This window comes from Branchiostoma lanceolatum, chromosome 14, assembly GCF_035083965.1.
Source record: "Branchiostoma lanceolatum isolate klBraLanc5 chromosome 14, klBraLanc5.hap2, whole genome shotgun sequence".
Classification (NCBI taxonomy): domain Eukaryota; kingdom Metazoa; phylum Chordata; class Leptocardii; order Amphioxiformes; family Branchiostomatidae; genus Branchiostoma; species Branchiostoma lanceolatum.
Genome location: NC_089735.1, coordinates 13,088,004 through 13,110,653, shown reverse-complemented (window position 1 = coordinate 13,110,653; position 22,650 = coordinate 13,088,004). Strand labels below are relative to the sequence as shown.

Sequence of the window (22,650 nt, the reverse complement as noted above, 5' to 3'; positions counted from 1 at the left end):
TATGTGTAACCTAGGCTTTAGGGTGTATAGTAAGGATGAGGGTAATTTTGCACTAGTAAGATAAAGCGTGACAGTGACATACGCTTGAAATTGGGACTTATGATTACTTGTCAGGATTTTCCTTCTTCAACTTGAGCTCGAGTTCGGCTACCTTATACCTCCGCCAACACAAGTGGATAGAATTAAAACAACTGTCACCACACTCAAACACTTGTAGACTTAGAAACTCTTTATATTCGTTGTATGCAAACACAGCAATTGTACATTATGACATTAAAGTATATTTTCTAAGTGGTTCACAAAACCATCAAATTGGCTACTTTGCACTCTCAACACAAATATGACTGAGACCAGCTCATTCGTAACCACAAATAAATCACAAGTATCTACCCACAACAACTTACAGCATGAGCTTGTGATGTGATGATATGTTCTTGTATCTTATATGCAAAACAAGCAACACAATAGTTTTCTTATCACTGAAACGTTTACTGCTTTCAAAGCACGATCAGGTAAAGAAGACTTAAAAACTATGATTAACAAAAATAGATACATTTGCAAAACTTAAAGGAATGGTATACTTTTAACGCCCCAATAGGCGGTATTTGGTATGGTTCTGAACATATTCCCGTAAAATCTATATTCTTCTATACTTGAAATACAACAGCCATGCTTAAAGACGATATCTTAGCAGCTTGCAATTCTTATCGTCGGATAAACTCGAACCGAAAAAAAAGCATGATTGTAACTGTGCCAATATTCTACTTCCGTACAATTGCTTATCTTATCGTTTTAAGATACGAGGCAATGTTTTCCCTGGCAAACGTTTTCAGTATCTGTAAAACAACTAGGTTACAACGTAACTTTGTATCTCAATACCATCGTTGGAGCATCCATTGTACATATAAAGCACTCTTATGGTATCCTAGCAGGGCGTACATTATTCATTGGCATGGCTATTCACTAATCAACATATTAGTATTTCAGTGGATCGCTTGTATTTCCTGTCTCACAAAGGCTTCTTTAGAGTGTTGCACTCACGTGGCTATGACGTAAGTATTGTCTACCATACTGGATGAATATTAGAGGCATTATAATTCATAATTGAATAAACTTCTTAAGAGTTGAAAATACAAGTTAAAGATATGTTGATACACTAGAAAGGAAGTAATCCCAGAGATGCTTTCTGTTATACAAGTAGCACACGTAGACCTTTGAATGACCCTAAACGATAGATGAATAAGGTACATCGTCAATGACTTACCGAAGTATTCACTGGGTCATAGTATGGTTGGATATCAAAGAGATTTACAAAACAACAACTACGTACACAATTACAAATACAATGCAAATCTTTGGACACGACATAGGGTAAAACGATAAAGACATTAAAGAGATGTCTGCTATGAGATAACACGATTTATACAAATCAAATGCCAGTACAGGAAGTTTCTCTACATAAGATCGTATCGATATCATGTCTGGCTCACGGCTTAAACCACTTCGTTAATATCATGTCCTCATTGCATATTCCTATAACACGCCAGTATTTCCATGTTCCTTCACTTTGGGCGCCAACCCCGCTGGAACCTCAGGAGTTTGGTCGCCTGGAACTCGTTCATACCAAGGTCGTTGATGAGCATGCGTCGATCCAAATCCATCAGGAGCTTCCCGTCAATCATTTCTTCTTTGAAGACGTTGATGAAACTGTACGCCAAAAAAATGCACAAAAAAAGACAGCTTGATTAGCAACGTTTCTTAAGCCCTTATTTGGGCACTTACGCCGTTTGATAGACTGGCAGAGAGTAAAATGCACATCAAGGTCAACACATCAGATCTAACAGCCCTACATAAGAGCGACATCTTACGGATGTTTCCAAAAGTGCAGAGTCAAGCCATGGTGCAGTTAGGATTTGTCCCTGCTTCAAATTATTTATTTCTAGTACTATTCCATATCATAGATGGTTTTCATGTTTGAGACAGAAAAAAAGACCCAAGAACATGTCCTCCATGTACCTGTCGAGTTTTAGCAGCCTGAGGCAGTCCGACAGATCGTCAACATTAAGGGCTGTCGTGTCTTCGGGGACCTCCGACAGTCCTGCATACTTGGCAGTAATGGCGGGGGAAGGCTTGATGGGGGCGGAGGGTGGGTGCTCGTATTCTTGCTTTGTTTCTTTGATCCGGGGCTTCAGAGCTGCCGTGCGAGTAGTGGCACTGATCTGCTGAGGGTCCTGTGAGGGTGTCTTTCTTCGCTCCCTCTGACCAGTTGAAGCGGTTACGTTCTCGCGTGGTTTTGCGAGATCCTGTCTAGGCCCACCTTCTGGTGCTTGTCGATACCTGGTCTTCTCTTCTGGACCCACGAGATCGTCCGCAGCAGGTGCCTCTTCGTCATTAGTGGACAGTAGATCAGCAGAGACTCGCCTCTGAGACTTCTCGTCTTCCGCCTCTTTACGACGACTCCGTTGGTTACCCCTGACGCTCACCGTCATAGGCCAACTGAGCACCGGAGAGGCTGGACCTTTGGCCTCGGGGTTGTGACGGTGGCGCACCCGATGAGTGTTGAACTGTGTCTCGGAGTCAGAGAGAGGTCTCGGCCACAAAGTCTTGTCCGTAGACAGGGGGTGGATTTTGAGAACGTGAGGTTCAATGTCCTCAAGTACGTGTTGTCGGGCTTCAACCAGTCGCGAAGGGTACATCAGTATGTCTAGAAAGAAAGGCAACAAAAGAGTTACTATAGAATGAACATTTTTCTTCATATTCAAATGCTTCTCAAATCAAATCGTAGCTAAGTAGTATTATCATTACGGTAACTAACCTTTTTGACATCCACTACAACAAGAGATTAACACTTTAAACGCGAAGCGGTTTTACAAAATGGTTAAATGTAGTCAACTAGTCTATGGGAGAGAGTGAGAGTCAGTGAGTCAACCAAGCTTGCAGTTTTTTAATGGTTTATTGGTCAGAAATTACCCGTGCAATGGCAGCCAGTGCTGAATTGCTGCAGGGTTTACAATCACATAATACACAACAGATACATATTTGCTCCACATTTACACTTTGTGGAACTGTCGCAAGGGTCTGGGAGGCTGCCATTCGGCGCCAGCAGGTGACCTCAATACGACCTTCCCCAACCGAAATCAGGTACCCATTCACACCTGGGTGGAGTTATGAAAGTGGTGTAAAGTGCCTTTCCCAAGGGCACAACATCGAGGCATAGCAGTGGTTTCGAACCCGGGACCTCTTGGTTCTGCGCGAAACACCCTACCGATTGCGCCACAGTTGACTAAGCACAATGACTAAATACTCGAAATCCAAGCAAGCAACGTATGTTAGAATCAAGTATACATTGCTGACCAGACGTACCTCTGTTGCCGCAGGCCTGCTCGAAGTCCACACATCTGACCACGGTCCTGTCGTACCTGCCGACCAGCTCCAGCCACTGGTCATCGTCCCCGCCCACCAACCCGTCTGCCACCGCCAGCTCCAGCTTCATGAACATCGGGATGACCAGGACTGACTTGCTCAGGAGACCTGCGAGAAATAGTAACAGCACCTTTAATTGCACAGCATAAAGTAGAAGGTACAACGTATGGAACTTCTACTACTGAACACTAGAAAACCAACCTACTCTTCAAGAGACTATGTAGTATGAGATGTATGGCGTTGGTGGCATTTCTAAAACTTAGGTTGTTTCTTATGTACTATCCTGAACTGCCAGTGCAGGGATCATCATGCATATACAGTAGCAGACGTGTGTTAAAATCTCCAACCAGATCTCCAAGGTGCTTAAGTCGTACAAGCTAGCCAGAGAAGCTCCAGTCAGCCAGGGAAGTTGTCAGGCACCGTCGGGTTGCTATAAAAAGTCCTTCTGCCAGTTGGATACGGTCTTTGCAACCGGTGGGTGTGCTTGGAGACTAGTGTATTATACTGTTAGATTTTAACAACTAGTGTTTCCGGATATAACGTTACAGCGTTCAACATTACTTGCATGGCTAAGTCAATCGGGTTCGGGATTGGCAATATGTATTATTGTATAAGAGAGTTCCCCTTTGATTTGTAAAAATATAAGGAATGGGAATATATATAGATTTGATACATGTGGGTCTCGTACCGTTGTTGATGGTGTTTCCAAGCAGGTAGGTTTCATCTTGAAGGTCTGTGAGCTCAATGACGTCAAACCTCGGTACTTGTTTCCTGCAATGCACACCAGATCAGAATGACGGCGCTTTAAGGAAGCCGAATTAAACATCACCCCTTTCTTGTCTTCCAATGAAACAAAATCCCCATGAGATTTGCCTTGGAAGAAATCGGACACCCCGTCATTGACATTGATGTTACATGTTGCGAGGACCTGTGGCATTCTCCCACATTCTTCATAGTCTGTGCACAGACATACATGTAGATGGTATAGACCATATTCATTCACGTTGCGCAGAATGTATACGGAATATATTACAACCACTAACTAAATATCATATATATGTTTTTATTGTTCTTATCTAATACACATGTACAGTATACCGGTCTACAAAATCTTCATCGTGGATTTTTTAAAATCTTCATCGTGGATTTTTTAAAGGAAACCCAAGCAATATTGGGGCCAGAAAATCGGATTTTGAAAGTCAATTTATCTAGTCAATTTCTACACATGATTAGTTCAAACAACTCTATCACAATGTATAGCGACGCCCGTCATGCAAAAATACGACGTCGTTGTGACTTGGGTTTTTGTGCGGTTTCTAACGTACCGCACGTTTTTGCGCGGTTTTGAAATGCGCTAAGTATGAAGTTATTACGCAAATGTGCTGAATAGTGTCAGTAAATGTAACTACCATGAAGATTTCAGCATTTTTTAATTTCCATATTTTGGGCCCTAGAATTGCCTTGGTTGCCTTTAACTTTGATTCAGAAACTAGGTATTCAATTTGCATGTCTGCGATTACATATCATGTGACTGTATTTACATCATCATCAAGTCGGCCACACATTCAAATTCACCTGGCAAGTACAACGTGTGCTTGGCCAAAAACGCAAGCCGTAGCGAAGCCGCATTGCACTACTAGCTAACGAAAAAGCGTCATACTTCGTCCTCAGGCTGAGATTCGACCGCTTTACCTTTACAACGTATAACCAATCAGTATGGGACAATGCTTACGTCATAGTCACGTGAGTGCAAAATCACACCACACTCTATATCTACCTGTTATCCACGCTGAAGCGGAGCTCCTCAGACCTGTGTATCTTGACCAGTACCGGGAGGGGGTACTGTGCTACCACATCCGCGATGGTCATTGGGAAGGCAGCCGGCAGTTCGTCCGCAGCGGCAGCTTTCTTCTGTCTCTTGTCTGAGCCAGACGAAAACACACAATTACTAAAAAGGCCGTCATTTGCTCCTGAGCAAATACAGCATATTTCACTCCCTCCCCATGCAATAATGGGCGTTTTGTAATTATCTAAGCTACATTTATTTCAATGTGTCATTCATTGCGCACGTGTACCTGCAACGTGACCTCAGGTAACCCGAATGGAACCCGTGTTCCTTGACCAATGGCAAATGGAACGCGCCAACCTTAGATAGAACATGGAACGAAGAGGAGGAGAAGAAGAAACCTACAAAAACAAGATATTTCACTTTACCCATACCTATGGTATGGGGGATAAATATAAAAAGAGAATTTCGCGACTAAACATACGACTCAGTGTTTCCTAATCCTAGCATATAGTCAGTATCGAACTTTAATTCTGTGGAAACCAACGACAACAATATTTCTGTTCTATTGTTGTTGAATGGAACTTTTACCAGAAGATACAAAATGCCACCATGAGACAAGACATATTCAACATGCTTAAAAGCTGGTCACCTTTAATTCACAGCTTGATACATGTATGGTTAGTCGGAAAGGATATTCTAAATTTGCTTAATTACCTTCGCGACGAATGGTTTCGTCGAGTAGGTTATTCGATGATGCTTGTCTGTGTGTCTGTTAGTGAACAGAATAAGTCGAGAACGCCTGGATGGTTTGTTGTCGTATTTGGTGTGTCGGTGTGTATGTGGGAAATCTCAAGATGATTAGATTTTGGGCGAAGTGTTTTGCATAATTAACGAGAAAAGTGTAAAAATGTGTTAGATTGTATGCTCATACTATGCTTTCTGGTTGCGACGTGTGGGCTGTATTGTTTCAGGGGATATTGACACGGGTAAATGGGTGCAAAGTTGGTCATGAGGGGTCATGAGGCAGGCAGGAAACGTCAGTTACTGCCAGGGACAAATTGGCTATCAGCCAGCTGTAGGGCAGATACAAGAGATAGACTTGCCCATATAGGCAGTAATGCTTTAAAGCACTAAAACAAGGGCTCAGAAAAGGATTCACCTTAATTGCAAGCCCCCAAAATTCTTATGCACCAGAAAGCCACATCTGTCTACTTTAGAATCATGCAAAGAAAATAGACAGTTGACCAGCTCGTTCTCTCGTAACAGCTGACAGACAAAAACAATCGTCAACTTTGACCTACTCCCAGCCTGGAAGAGTCCACTCGGAGCATGTGAAACCAAACCACAAAGATATCTCCTTACACCAATTAAAAGACTGAAACATACAAATTTTGACCAAAGTTGGATATACACGGCCTTATATGAGTAAGAACAGTCATTAATGCAGTGCCACAGCATGGGAATACCGAGCATGTCTGTGTGTCTGTTAGTGAACACGATAAGTCGAGAATTCTTGGAAGGATTGTCTTGGTATTTGGTATGTTGGTAGGTCTCGATGAAACCTGAAAATGATTAGATTTTGGGCCCCCTATCGGCTTGTTACGGTACTGCAGCGGAACTTCCTGTTATGATATCTCGTGTTGTGGACATGCTATGGAACTGATTTTTGAGTGGTAGATAGCTCGTTGGGCAGAGAGTAAGTGGTATAGGTTTGGGCCCCCTAGCAACTTTTTTGGAACTGCAGGGGTAGGTTTTGCTTCAGACTTTGAAAGGGAATAACTCAAGAAGGGCTTGATGGAAGGTCATGATTTTTTGCATGTACATAGCTTGAGCGATGATGTACATGATTGGATACTTATTATGCAAATCAGTAACTAATTTGCATAATTAATGAGGAAAGTTTATACATTCATCAATTTCCATGATAGGACTCGCAAACATGTGACATATGTAACTGAGGAAGAGAGAAATATTAATAGATATCAGCTATGCAAATGAGAACCTCATTTACATAATTAATGAGAAAATAATATAACTCGAGATGGGCTTGATGGATGGTCATGATTTTTGGTATGTAGATAGCTTATGTGATGCTTTGTATGATTGGATGATAATTATGCAAATCAGATTATAATTAATGAGGCAATTTTAAAAACCTGCTGTGTTCCATGATATGACTATTCAAATATGTGACATTTGTAACTGAGGAAGAGAGGAATGTCAATAGATAGAAATTATGCAAATGTAGGCCTAATTTGCATAATTCACGAGAAACTACTATCATTCCATACTAGTAAATAACGGCAATTTCATACTTGTTGCATTTAGAAGTTGTGTGAATGTGAACACCATTGAATCAAATTATGCTAATAAGGAGCTTATTTGCATTATTGATGAAAAATGTTAGCATAACCTTCTTTGTTAAGCTCATAATCATAACAAGGAGGTTTGGACAACTTATGTTATTTGGGTGAGGAGGATCAACTGGTATGATTTTTGATTGATGAAAAACACTCCTAATACGTCAGTCATAAAGGTCAAAATCATTTCGCGAAGGTATGAGGTCGTAGAACTCTTGTTGCGCATGCCCTTGTGCGCAACATTTAGTCCACTAGTCTGCCCGTCAATTATGCTTTCCAAAAAAACAAAGAGCCTGTGCGCGACTGTAGCGTGATGCGTGCGCCATTTTGTGGGTGAAAATCTTGCTTTGTGTAGGTCGAGCTACAGGATTGGGCCATTCGTGACTGGGTGTGAAGTCCAAACACACAATTTCAAGTGCTTCTTTGTACCTGTTTCTCTCCGCACTCTCTCGAACAGAACGCTCTGGTAGTTGAGCGGAATGCTGAGATGTCGACCATGTTTGTCGTTGGCGACCACTCGACGCTGTGTGTGCTCCTTGTGTATTCTAATCACCTGGAGATGGAAATAAAGATATAATTTTAATCATTTCTATGACATAAAATAGATGCAGCATGAACGACCCTGTTTCCTATTTTAAATGTACATATATGCACGACGATGTACCTAGTGATACGTAAAGCATTAGTAGTCCATGTACACATAGTCTGCATCTAAATAAAGTACTATATGCAGGCAATGATATCAAACGATGGGGATATGCTGTGAGTGCTTAGCCTCCGATGCAGACTCCTCCCGGCTGCTTCCTTTTTCAAGTTATTGTTTTTATACTATTACATTTTTTTTCTAATTGCTGGCCGGCCTACAACAAGAAAAAAATGAAATAGTAAAACTGGAACTTAGAAAATGAAAACAGCCGGAAGGAGTCTGCAACGGAGGCTAGTGAGTGCTGTTTTTAGCCTTTGATATACATCAGCGCTAACATTATTTCGCGATCGTGTGCAAGAATTTCGAAGCTTAAGCTACAAGGGGCAAGTCTCATCCAGGGTTACCCTACACTCGCTATATGAATACGGTCGCAGCTGGGGAAGTATAATTGACCATTATCTGACCGCAAAGCTGGGTTCCACGGCGAATCTCCAACCAAGCGAGCAATCCAAATCATGCACAGGGCGCGCACTTGAGCGCAATGTCAAAGGCATCCCCCATTCTATTATATCGTACGCCATAAAATCCGCTATCTACTATGTGAGTGCGTGTTCCCCCCTGATATGAGACCGCTCAACTGTTGTTGTTAGCCTGGAAAAAATTGTGATCGATCGATGGATTAGAGAGCTTTCGAAATGTTGATTTTTCGTCTGGGAAGTTTCCTGGCACGGTGGTCATTTGTAAAAGGCATCTCAAAATCTCACAGTGCTATGTGAGTTTTTAAATGAATCATAACCCTTCCGATAGAAAGCATCCAAATTCTCGGCATTCCAAGCAATATATCGGCACCGTTACCCTTCAAAGTACTTTAGCATTTGTGGTGTCGTGGGTTTTGTGTATATAAATTGTACTTTACAATGTATAGAAATACAAGAATCACTAATGGCTACGTATCAAGACATGTTAATCCTAAATGTATGTGGTTTGATTTCTTAAATGACAACACGACTACCTAATTTACAGACGTTATGTCTGAATGTACAACATACATGTCCAACTTCTTTATTCTGTCAGTTGCTACACCGCGAATAATTGCACTGACGTAGGACAAGTCTTTATATGGAATCAATCACGCAAACGACCACAATGTACCTTTATATTGGAACTTGATATTGGCGAGACACATATACACCACACGTATTATACATTTAGGCAGCTATAAACTGGACAAATAAGGACTGTTCATAAAATCAACATAGCTAGGGGGGGTTCAGACAACTAAACTCATTAGTCGACTTGTGAGATTCTGGACAAGTATTATTCCGGTGTGCCGTCTGGCCGCTGACGTGTTTTCGCAGTCGCTATGTACGTTGTGTCATAATGGTATGGATGGCATGCCGTGTATGTTAGCGTTGGACGGGAGGACTTGACGACTTCTTTTCATTTTCTGTTACGTATTATACACGGTGTTTGCTCGTGACGTCACAGTCACCTAACTCCTAGGTCTAACAGTTTATCCGTGAATAGTTTCATCAGGTTACGTTGGTAAGTCACTGAATAAAAAAAGGCATAGTGATGTCATCCCCTGTGATTGTACATATGTAAATACTTTGCGTTTGGGATTGCATCTCATTGATATGTATAAGCAGCAACGCATGTGCTGCATTGCTATGTTAACCAGTTAGAATTGCCTTGAAGAAGGTGACAGATGGTCACCGAAACGTCGGTGGAATAAATCTCTTGGTTGTGTAAAAAGAGCCTTTTTTTTATTCTCTAACAGTTTATATATATCAGATTACATATCTGAGACGCTAATTTTCTTGAACTGTTTTCTTTTCCTGCAACATACGTACATCCGCACAGCATCCTCATAGAGCACCCACCCTCTTCATTTCCCAACAATCAGTTATGAAACAAACAAAAATCGCCCAAAATCGATATTTCAAAATAATCTCGTAGGCACGCGTCATTCTTTAAGTATTACTATCATGTACATTCCTGCAAAGTTATATTGATAAAAAGCGAAGCACAAGCCAAGGAGAGCGTTTTTTTCTAAAAAAAGGGGCGTGGCCTTGTAAATCTTGATGACGTAATCATGACATCATACTAATTTGCATAAATTATCACCGTGCTATAAGGTACTACCTGAAAAAATTAAGGTTGAGGAGGGTTTATAAAGGGTTTAAGGAAGGGTTTTTTCAAAAACATCCCAAAATTCCTCAGCAACCCTTCAACAATACCTTAAATAATTTTCCGATGAGATCTAGCTACATTCATCCCAACATTCTGCGGAGTCATGGTGACTACCCCCCCCCCCTCCCAACAACCAACACAACCAAACAAACAAACAAAATGCTACGAAAATGGATTCAAACGGAAAAGGAGAAGGGGCACAGATAAAGTAGCCTGGGTGCCTTCCTAGTTAGATTATATTTACTGCGGCCCCCCAATCGAGATGGGGAGACGGGAGCCCCGAATACTACTTACGATGACACCCAGGCAACAGACAACACTAGTAACAGACGAGATAAAATCGGTGAAAGTTCAAGGTTTTAAAAGAGTAAGCGAACCCATAGATAAGACAGCCCAAACAAATCAAGTGAAAGAAAGAGTGGGCAGCGCTGGTTCACCCCCGCCAAGTATCATGAATAGACTCGATGTACGGTCACGTCCAACCCGGACTCCCGGCGTGCGGGTCTACACGGGTCGACGCGTCTCTTTTCAACAGAAGCTCCACTTAACATTCCACCGCCCTTAACACTTGTTAAAAGCCGTCAGCTTAAGATAACTTGATCTTTGTGCTCTATAACAGGTCCTCATTTTTCAATCGTGCTACCTGTTGTTGTGTCGATGACGCGTTCCTATTTATAGACTTGGTAACTTAATTAGCTTGGGGCTTTTTATTTGCACGAGGACGGACCTCAGGACCAAAGTCATGCATCAGGGAACCCAGTGTAAACGAAATAATTGAATGAACGGAATGCCATGGACAATGTGTGGTCGATTTACTATCAATCAATTAATCAATCAATCAATCAATCAATCTATATTTGTCTCCATTGTAACTATATTCGCCGTCGTCAAAAACAGTTTTTTATGGACCATTCCAGCTATCTATTCAGAAGAGAGTGTCAATGGAGTACTGAGTGGCAAATTCGTATCGCTTACATGTGTTGCTAAGAAGACTAAAATACCGGATATTGTACTGAATTTTAGATTGAAATACGTTCTGATTTCTCCATGTACATCAGATAACATTTTGGAGAGAAGGTGGAAAATTAAACCAATCTTGTAACAAACTTCGCTTGTGTACCCTTTATCGATCCGCAATCGATTACGATATTGATATGCCTTCAATGAACAGTTAAGATCCCAACCGTAATTAAGCCCCTGTCACACTTGTGCGTATAAACAAGCCCGCATGAATTGCATATTAATATAATAACATGTTTTTTGGTTTAGGTTAAGTTTGCAGGCGAAGAAGTAATTTATTTGGTTTGATAACTAGACACCGTGAACTAGACTGCTCTACGGTGGGTCAAAGTACAAAACAACTTTCTCCCCGCAAACCTTACTTAAACAAAAAATGTTAATGCGGAACTCACGCGCACTTGAATATACGCACACGTGTGACAGAGCCCTTAGAACATGTGCGTATGCGATGTATACGTATGTGACGGCAAGAGACCTCTATACCTAGCGGGTAGACTTTACCCCGTATAACCGTTACACATTAAAGCAAGCAGACTGTTTCAATGTCTTTATGTGGCGGCCAAAGTATTATGACTTTTGCTCCCTGAATCATCTATCCACGTCTACATGCCATCAAGATATTGATTTTTGAATCAAAGCTATTTCGGCTGGACCCCAAAGTGGCCCTCTCACAGAGTTACGAAGTGAAGTGAATAATGGAAGACACCAGGCAGGAAAATATAGAAAATGAGATTGAAAGCTTTCAAAACAGAATGACAAGTAATTACATAACATGGTAGTTGAACATCATTATATAAACGTGCACCTAGGTTGCAGATGTACCTGGTAGCTTTATGCTACACATCAGTGCTGCGTACCGGTACTGTTTACAGGTACTGTACCGTGAAAATCCATTAGGTACAGGTTCAAAATACCGGATCATGAAGTACCGGTACTGTAAGTATGTGCTTATATTGTGACTGATCTCCTAACCTCATGGGGGGGGGGGGGTAATGCAACACCAAACGTGACCAAAATGACACATTGGAATAGCATAACTAATATGCAACAGATCATTCAGGCAGGACGGGAGTTTTGATTGCAAGGCCAAGGGAGTTTTGGGGTAGGAAACCTAGTTATGTTCTTTGAATAAAGATACTGACAAATTGTAAACAGATAGTTAATGTCTCTGTCATTATTGAAGAAGTTCAGTAAAACAAATGTTAATTCATAAAATTGTTTAGGTACAGGTACAGGTCCGGACTTGTACCTAAACCTCTGTACCGGTACCTGTACCTGTACCTGATGTTACGTTTAGGTACGCAGCACTACTCACACGCAGAGTAGGAGTATGAGTCAGTGATGTTTTTCCATGCCTGTGACTATTTGCCGTTCCCCGGCCACTCTGATTATGTTATTCCACTGTTAATGTTGCCACCACAAACTGTACATCGTCCATAAAACCTTCATTAATTCATTAATCCTTTATCGGGAAGACAGAACCTTGTGTTCACATTACGTCACCGCATAACTATCCCATGCTTGTGACGTCACCACCCCATTGAGGGCATTTTGAAAAGACCGGCCGGCCTTTGGAACTGTAAACTCCTTTATATTCAGTCCATTATAAGGTGCTTTACATCGACAAGGCGTTACGTCACCTCCTAATTATGCCCCGGCGATCAATGGCTAATTATTGAAATGTTGAGAAGTGCCTCTTAGTCCAGAAAACGTGTCACCAGCCTCGTACGCACACTTTTGTAGACAGAGGGTTATTGTAAAGTACTTACCGATAGTGCTAGGGGGAGGCTGTTATTAGAGAACTCGGCGAGTCTATCTTATAGGTCACGAGGGTGTGTTACGAATGTAGATTGCATACATCGTGGACGGTTTTGAAAATGTTTCGGATACACTTTTTTAAACAATTATTGTAACCAATGAAGTAGAACCGTGTTATTAAAACATGTAGCAGAATATGATTATCATTTTTTGGTACGCAATTTTGATTCTGATTGTGAATAAGCCAAAAATAACGATGCTTTGAAGTCAGTATATATATGTCAAAACTAGCATTCCTGGATAAAATGGTTTGAGCATATTGGCTGTACGTGTGTAACGTTTACTCAGAACTAAATTCCCCTGGCAAAAAAGAGAACCAAGGCAACAAATTAAGAACATACAGAAAATTCAAACGGACATATGAAAGAGAAAAATATCTTGACATCAAAAACTTTAGCCATCGCCGAGCCATGGCTAAGCTAAGAATTAGCGACCACCCACTGCATATTGAAACTGGTAGATACAGCCGGACTCCTCCTAGCGATAGACTATGTGCACTCTGTAATAAGAACTCTATAGAAGATGAAGAACATTTTATTCTAGAATGCTCACTGTACAAAGATTTACGCATATCTTTGGTTAACGCAATACAACTAGACCAGAGATATACAAACTTAACAAATGACAAACTGTTCACATACTTGATGTCATCGAATAATCAATCTGTAATTGAGAAACTCTGTGAATTCGTGTACACATGTCTCAAGAAGAGAGAAGTAGCGTGTAATCTTTAGAAGTAGATAGAACATAGAATAGTCTTCTTCATTTTTTTTCTGTTATTACAATGCACAATTGTATTACTTATAATGCATTTAGCCCGGAAGGGCATGAACATGCAATAAACATGAATAATGAATAATGAATAGTTATCGGTAGGTGCCATTCTAGGTGTATTCTCAAAGCAGAGGTTGGTGGGGAAGATCGTTACCGTTTTATCATTTGCCCCGTTCTTCGTCCGCTATCCCTGGTAGGTTATACCCATATAATAAAACGGTCACGATCTTCCCCACCAACCTCTGCTTGGAGAGTATCTAGGTGCACTATATGTACCCAAGTTTGTAGGATTTTGGCTGAGCGCGTCCTGTCACATTTTGTCGTAAGACAAACTTCCGACAAGAAACTGGGGGCCTCCTTGGGAGAGTCTTGGATGTGTCGTACAATATTCAACTATCTTGTGACGGAAAGTCTTGTGTCTTAAATCCTTATCAACGATCGGTTTTATAAATTAAAGTTCGACAAAACCTCGACGAATGTGACCGCTCCTTTATCTGATGGTAGAAAAACGGACTATATTGCTCCGTTAAGCCCCCCTCTCACTGGACCCGCGGCACGCTGGCGGCGTCGCTGAGTCCTAAACTGCATTTGTGTTACCCTTGACTTTATAATGGGAATATCATTCCAAACGTACAAGTATGACCAAAAAGGCAACAAAACACACAAAGCTTAAAAAGATTTGTTTTTTTGTCGATGAAATTCGTTGAGTGCTTTGTCAATTCGATCGACCGCAGCGACGCCGCCAGCGTGCCGCGGGTCCAGTGAGAGGGGGGCATTTGGACCACAAAGTTTAAGACACGCACAGTAACATTCTTTGCCTACATTCAGGTCCAAATGGCATGTGATGCTTTCGACATTGTAACAAGTCTGAAAAGTACAAAACGATGAAAATTGATTGGCGTTTAAGTTTTGTTCTGCGTCTTTTGTAAGAGTGTAAGGTCTATAGTCTCTAATAACCACCTGTTGGACGGCAACAAACAGTCAACTCCATGTCTTTTCACGGCCCTGTGGACGGAAAAAGCTCAGGGCCGAATGATAAACTGTCTCGCGTTTCACCGTGCGTTAGCGTGTGGGGAGATCTCTTTGTATGGACGGTTACGTTTGAAAACGAAGGACGCGTATTGTTGCAACAGATTAGGATATCAATTACTGTGGTGGGGGTGAACACGGCTTGTAGCCAAAGCACCGCAGGAATGGTCACACCGAACCGTGTGTGTATAAACTTGACCTATCGAGTCGCAAACATGCCCCATACAGATGCAAATACCTGGTAATGTCTAATGTTTCTTCCTGGGGAAAATAGACAAACGTTGTCGAACAAAGTAGACACTTCAGAATAAATCGAGGGCTTAAACAGGTGCATTTACCGTGTTAAGGCATACTTATCTTCTAATCGCACCAATATATCATAGAAGGGACATATCTCTCCGACCGTTTTATACCTCCAATCAGCATACGTATATCGAGGGAAAAACTCAAGAGAAGTAGACAGTGGTAGAAGAAAAAACAACCGTATAGGAGGTTAGCCGTAACCAAGTATGCTCAAGCACTTAGCCCCGTAAAGCTCTCTTTGATAACATGTGGGTCAGCAGACGTATCAGCGACCTGCCGGACAAAAAAGCCCGTTTTGTTGATATAGACAAGTGTCACAGCTATAGTGGGGTTTTGTCATGAGATAAAGACGTCGGCGCTTTAAATCTTCAGTTGGCATTGAATCGCTGACATAAATAGAAAAAGGCTTTTCTTCAAAAATAGCAAGCAGATATTCGGTGGGAAAATTGTGACGTATTCTGCATGACTTGTTGTCATGATAGTCAGTCATTCGAATGTTCTGCTTGGAGATTAGCAAAAAAAACCCGCCTTTTTATTGTTTCTCTCGAGTTGAGAACTCTGTGATACTTTTTGTGTGTGTGTAAAATCGGATTTGTGTTAGCCTCCGTTGTAGTCCTTCCCCACAGCGGTTACAAGCTCACAGCGGTTATGGGATCCCAAGCAGATACGGGGGCTCAAGCAGATACGCCCCCTCCGCCAAAAAAAAGTTTTGAAAATCGCTAGTGGGAAGGACTGCAACGGAGGCTACTTTTGTAGTGTCTGGGGCAAAATCCAATCATTTTTAATTATCACCACCATTTTTCTGATATCTTGTGCAAATATGAAATTCCTCCTTCGAACTATATCACCGTGGGAGGCCGCCGAACAATAGTCATATGACGTGTGGAGGTCACTGCCGACTGTCATCGTTGTGTGTAAAAGGGGGTAATTGGTAAGCTGATTATAATGGGCTCTTATTTGCAAGTCCTAAGTTGGATGCTTAGGAATCCTAAGTGGAATTTTCAACATTGTCATGTGTCAACTGCAACGCACATGTTAAGATAACGTTGGCGTCTCGGTACCGAGTCGGTACAGTAGCTTTAAATAGACGCTTGTAGAGAGGGGGGGGGGGGGGGGAGGTAATACAGGTTATCTCAGAATTCTCACAGTGTCAATCAAGTTAAAGAATTCAGTGAGTCTAAGTTTTGATATCGAATTAAATGCTCTTGGTGCCATGTAAAAGGTAGTCTCTACCAGACTAACCACGCCGGCTATAGGGAGAACATTTGCCTGGGGACTTTGGCCATGGAGGGTAACATTCGCAGCCGGGTTGCAATATTGGACCCTATCTCCGTAGCCGACTCCCTTCATACAATTGACTCTATTTTGGCCAATTTCTACTATTTTCCCAGCGACCCGCGGAGGCTGGTAGAGCCTATGTAAAAGGATAGTGTACTAAGTAAGATTGGGGCATTCTTTCAAGTTCCCTCGATCCCTGTAGACTTGTTTTGGAAAACTCTTTAGCAACTCGGGCAAGTTCTGTTCGTTGTTCGTAACCGACTCTCAGTCAAGATAGTAAGCAACATTTTGAAGGTGTGTGCTTCTTCATACGGTTTGATATCAGCAACGGACAAAACTAGTGTTCATATCAAACTGCTCCTAACTAAAGCCAAATAGATGTTAGTCATTTGGCCAAAATGACTGAATTTCCAGCGAAGGTAGAAGATTCAGCTAGCTTCTCAGTCATCAGAATTTGACCGTTTCTCTTCTCTATCAGGGAGTCTGGCGGAGACTGATAAAATTGGAGTCATCCAAAAATGTTTTCATTGTCAAGGAAAACTTCCGCTGGAGGTGGGCGGTTTAAAGTGTGTGGAATGTAGGTGAGAATTGGATCAGCCACACCTATACGTCAGGGTGACCACACCTTGTCATACCGTTTGTTTAACATGTATGGGATTGTCTAAATCTGTTACTGTAAAATGCACTTAGGTTCGCGTGGTTTTTATTTCGCGCTAAGGCAAAATTGGAGTGTTCGCGGTGGTTTTAATTTCGCGGCAGCGCTACAGTCACATACTTCTATAGAATTGGACAAAAATGTTCGCGGGTTTTAAATTTGCGGTGAAACGGTCGCCGCGAAAACCGCGAACATAAAACCACCGCGAACATTTCTGCAACAGTACCAACCGATGGAAAAGAAAACCTAATGCGATTTCGTGAGTTAGAAATGGACGTAAATGGACCCGAGTTGAAATGAATAGGATGGTCTTTAAGATATGTTAAGCGTCGTAAGGTCGAAAATACTTTCTGAAGATATTTTTATGGACATTTGGATGAAAAATACTATAGCTACCAGACGATTTCGGGATAATCAATCAGTTCATATGAAAATTATGACTTTACCCTTGCACCAATATTCGTAAAAATGATATACACGTGTTAAACTAAAGGCAAAATCATGGGCTTGAAATTGGCTTGTAATGATGATATTAGACGCTCAAGGCACGTACACAGGGAAAAATGAGAAAGACATTGAAGCAATTTTACAAGTCTAGCTTTTCCCACCACCAGCTTATGACCCTTGTGCCCTTTAAAGCCATGGTGCTCTGTAAACTTGAAAGCTAAATGATGACCCCTCTCTTAACGCGCGTTAGTGACCACCCGGAGCCCGGTAATCTTACACATTTTTCTGTCATGACGAATGTCTCTTTTCTTCCGTCTCTACAACAGAACATCGACCCAGTTTAAGTCCATTCTCCACCGCATGCGGCTTTGTTGAACTAAAATAGACGCGCTTAGCACTCACTTCAAAGGGATTGTGTTCGCCTTTCAGGTAGAAATCGTACCGTTTTGTCCTAGCTATGTTCCCATGACCAAATTTTCCCCTTCTTCATGAAAGCAAAGCATTATATAAATGACATATCTTAACAATAACAGATGATACATTTGAAACAGTACTCTAGAATTCGTGACGTAATGATCTATTGGTCTCACCTGATCCAAAGCCAGCTGCTCAATATCGGCGTTCCCGTAATGACCTTGAGTGACCTTTACGATTTTGGGGAGGGCGCAGGAACGGAGGAACTCCCGTAGTGTGTAGCGGCGTGGAGACCAACCTACGTTTTCCAACCTCGCCATCTTTCTGTGCAAAAAAAAATCATATGTATGAACAAAATCAGTATGTTATCGATATTTCAATAACTAAGTAGTCACTCTCATTTCACCCTTGTTATCACCTACATAGTAATTCATGAGAGCAATAAAGATATTGATCGAACACCATTAATACGCATTATCTAGGGCATATAAAGGCGTTTAGAGGTGGTCCGCACTTAAGCTTTCAGACCAACATTTTGTAATGCAACACCGTGGAAAGAATATCCGGGCTAGAACTGGGGCGCGGTATCCCATCCGCTCAATACACTTGTCTACACAGACACACAAACATGTAACATTAGTACACAATTTGTCTCTGGGTTTCTTTATCTTGAAATCTACTGGTTTATAGCAATCTTAAATCATTGGTTTCGTACCACAGTGGGTTCTATACACATGCATACTGTGGTTGGCATTCATCATGTCTTGTATGACCTAAAAAACAAACAAGCACCCTTCTATCACATGCACACTAAAAGCACACACTTAAGTACCCCACACTAAACCAATGACTAGACACTCGATTTGACGTTTAGGGCCAGCCAAACACCGCCATTATAGGTGTTCAGACGAACGCCACCAGACAGCGGGGACTTACCGTTGTAACTGCAAACCCTCGCCGGTCTAAAATGTCGTCTGAACGTGTCTTGTATACAAGGAGAAGCCCTCATTTGTGCTATTGGCTTTCTCCCGCCTAGCACGACGTGAAGGAGATGTCTAAATATGGCAATTACCACCACGGCTATCAACTCGTAACTCTCGCCACCGACGGCATAATGACAACCCTTACTCGCCGCATTGACCCACTCGCAGTGTAGAAAAAAAACGCCACGGCTACTTACCTTCGAGCTCTCGCCGGGAACTTTAACACCAGGTGGTTTGGTGCCAACTCACGACGGGTCGATGTGGGAAGTTTGACAGCATTGAACTGTTTATTTGACCGCGTCCAGATGTAGCCAGGCAAAGGCGGCGCGCGCAGGGGACCTGCCCTCTTATCGCCTGCAGGGTTGCGTCACGTCGCTAACGTCAGACGACGATGTCGGAGAGTCGAGATCCTGACTGACGTTTCCTGGGTCCTAAAGGGACAGGCCACTAGTACAGGTCACGTGAGCCGAGTCTCAGACGGCGTGTTTTGGTGCGATATAGAGCAAAACACTCCGGGGGTGTCTATCAAAGCCACTTGTTGCTGCTTACTGCGGTTCCAGACTTCCGCCAGTGGGGTGAATATGGGAAGAAGGCGTGTCGCCGTTTTCTTGCCGTCGTTCTCTCAGGCAGGCTATAGTTTCTACAACCCAGAGACTGAAGAGGTACGGGTTGAATGGGTCACTTTTATCCGTACCAAATACCGACATGCAAACGAGGCATGAGAAGGTATTGTTCTGCATACAAAACGTGGGTTTTGTGGACATGAAAAGATCCGTGTTGAAACATGACTTCACCTTTGGACCTGTCTCTCATTTACTGACATGCAGACCACTCTATTATCCACTTAGGGGGGCGTTTCAAGTTTCTCTTGGCTGGAAATCGGAGTGCTTTCTGCGTAGGAAGCACGTAAAAGGACGCTAGAACGAGGTTTTAGGACGAGTATAGGGGAAGGATAACTCATGGTAGTCCAAGAAAGCCAGTGGACGTCTCAAAAGAATGTGTAGGAAACAGGAAATACTTAAGGACAGTTTCCGGTCTAATAATGATGTAAGCTGACAAATCAATGAATTTAGAAATGTCACGTGGAACTGTCAAATAAACATATCGGCAACAGGCCATGATAGTTTGTGCATTTTTGTACTTTATCAGGCCGTAGCAAATTTGACATCATGTTTACTTAACTACAGTTGTTCTATTTTTACATATGTGTTATGTAATCCTTCACATGTGGTCAACGAATATTACATATGCAAATTACTTCAAAAAGTTGAAATTAGTAATTGGTGAATGTCACTCCGCGTATCAAGTATCTTATTCACAATTTTGGATTCATCAATAATACTGCATTTTCATCTGCAATGTTTCACTATTTAATTTTTCTGAATTATAAAAGCAGACCTTTCGCAAGATGCAAACTCAATTTGCAGTTCTTTTTTTTGAAACTTCATCTAAGAGAGTGAGTTATACCAATGGTAGTTTCGCTCTGTGATCTTGAATCAACATATGTTTATCAAAATGTGATAATGAGACTGCAACAACTTTTGAAACGTGCCCTCAGAAAGCTTAGGACTTGTTTCAGGGCCAGGGAGGGGTCACTCCTTGCATTGTTGGGGGCGGCAAGTTCTGTATTATATTTGAGTGTGAAACTGGCACCACCATAAAACGATGAAATACCGTTCAGAAGACTGCTACAACATTTGAAACGTCCGTTCAGAAAGATTAGGACTTGTTTCAGGGTCAGGGCATGAGAGAGGGGTCACCCCTTGCAGGGTTGGGGGCAGCAAATTCTGTACTATATTTGAGTGTGAAACTGGCACCACAATAAAACGATGAAATACCGTTCAGAAGACTGCTGCAACATTTGAAACACCCCTTCCGAAAGCTTGCTTGTTTCAGGGTCAGGGCGTGAGAGAGGGGTCACCCCTTGCAGGGTTTGGGGCAGCGAGTTCTGTATTATATTTGAATGTTAAACTGGGCCACCATGAAACGATGAAGTACCGTTGAGAAAACTGCTGCAAAATTTGAAACATCCCTTCCGAAAGCTTGCTTGTTTCAGGGTCAGGGCGTAAGAGAGGGGTCACCCCTTGCAGGGTTTGGGGCAGCGAGTTCTGTATTATATTTGAATGTTAAACTGGGCCACCATGAAACGATGAAGTACCGTTGAGAAAACTGCTGCAAAATTTGAAACATCCCTTCCGAAAGCTTGCTTGTTTCAGGGTCAGGGCGTAAGAGAGGGGTCACCCCTTGCAGGGTTGGGGGCAGCAAATTCTGTATTATATTTGAATGTTTGCCGTCTTTCATGTTACAATGGGGGTGCCACTCTCTGTTTGCTGTACAGAAATATTGCACAAATATTTGCAGGGTCACCGTGCATTGTATCCACGTGATGTAGGCGTCACTTGATATGCCATGCTCCACCTGGATATCTACATAGTTGTGCCGGTAGGGTAGAAATTTCATGGCCTTGTGTGTATATTTTTTGTTTACAGAAAGAAGCTTTGCTTGATATATATCTTATCACAATAAGTCGGGCCTAATGGTGGGTTTCAGTACATGTTCTAATAATGTTTGCCTATTCTTGCATAGTGAGAATTGCCACATCTAAAGATATACTCAAATATTCCCATGGCATCGAAAAATTTGTTGTACCTAAAATTTGGTATGTGAATAATTTATGACGTAAGGCATCATATATGGTGCGCGTGCACTTATGACAAAGTGAAATTTATTTTCAAGTTGCTTTGGACAAATGGACAAAACCTTTGGTCAGCAGCTATATTCTGATGGCAGTTATTTGGTTAGTTGGTTTAGTTAGTCGGACGGTTTATTAATCCCTTGGGTATCGATATAACTTGTAGTTAGTCTTCGTGCAAGAACTTGCAAGAGTGCAAAAGCCACACAACATATAACACGTAACATGTTTCTGTCATTCGCCCAAACCTTGTACAAGAAAGAACATGTCAAAAATAATTGTGTAAGTCGGTCAATATTTGGCGAAAATATTGACCAAAATATGATCTAAAAATGCTCATGTTTTAGTGTTATTGCGGAGATTTTAGTTGTTATTAATTCTTAAACCTTTTATCTGACTGCGCATTTACTGTTGGTACATAGAAACCGTTTGCTTTCTATATGTAGTCATATGTCTACTAGTGATGTTGTGCATTTTTTTGACGGTAAGACCTTTTTCCCTTCTGCTTAAATACATTAATTACAGTGCCAACATTGTATATCAGTTGGACGGGCTAAAAGGGAATATCTTGCAGCTATAAACACCAGTTAATGCAGCCGCTTACTTTTTGTGTCGGCGCTCTAATGTACCAACTCGGAGTCATACATGAATGAGACCTAAGAGACACCGTTTATCGTGTATTTTATTCATTTCCAGTCCCTTCACCAACTCGCTGCGGTACAAGGACGCCAGTATTATTCAGCGGAACAAATTAGGACTGCAACTAGTCTGAATATTGTGATGTGGGTGCTTATTGGTCCAATGAATTAGATTAACCAATCAGTGT

The 22,650-nt window shown here is 41.8% G+C and overlaps 1 protein-coding gene across 3 annotated transcripts; it reads right to left on the bottom strand.

Moving 5' to 3' along the window:
* Positions 1 to 1,520: 1,520 nt before the first annotated feature.
* On the bottom strand, positions 1,521 to 20,009 carry LOC136449014 (uncharacterized). Of its 3 annotated transcripts, none has more exons than XM_066448774.1 (8): positions 19,330 to 20,009; positions 18,326 to 18,469; positions 8,002 to 8,125; positions 5,201 to 5,345; positions 4,112 to 4,194; positions 3,364 to 3,531; positions 2,017 to 2,704; positions 1,521 to 1,707 (listed from the first exon to the last, which is right to left on the bottom strand). In XM_066448774.1, exons 2-8 carry the CDS (start codon positions 18,467 to 18,469, stop codon positions 1,563 to 1,565), a joined length of 1,497 nt encoding a protein of 498 aa, XP_066304871.1. In that variant the 5' UTR covers positions 19,330 to 20,009; the 3' UTR covers positions 1,521 to 1,562. The 3 variants fall into 3 exon arrangements, with proteins under 3 accessions (XP_066304871.1, XP_066304869.1, XP_066304870.1); XM_066448772.1 differs by having other exon boundaries at positions 18,326 to 18,473; positions 19,330 to 20,007; XM_066448773.1 differs by lacking the exon at positions 19,330 to 20,009 and adding an exon at positions 19,086 to 19,223 and having other exon boundaries at positions 18,326 to 18,473.
* Positions 20,010 to 22,650: the final 2,641 nt, after the last annotated feature.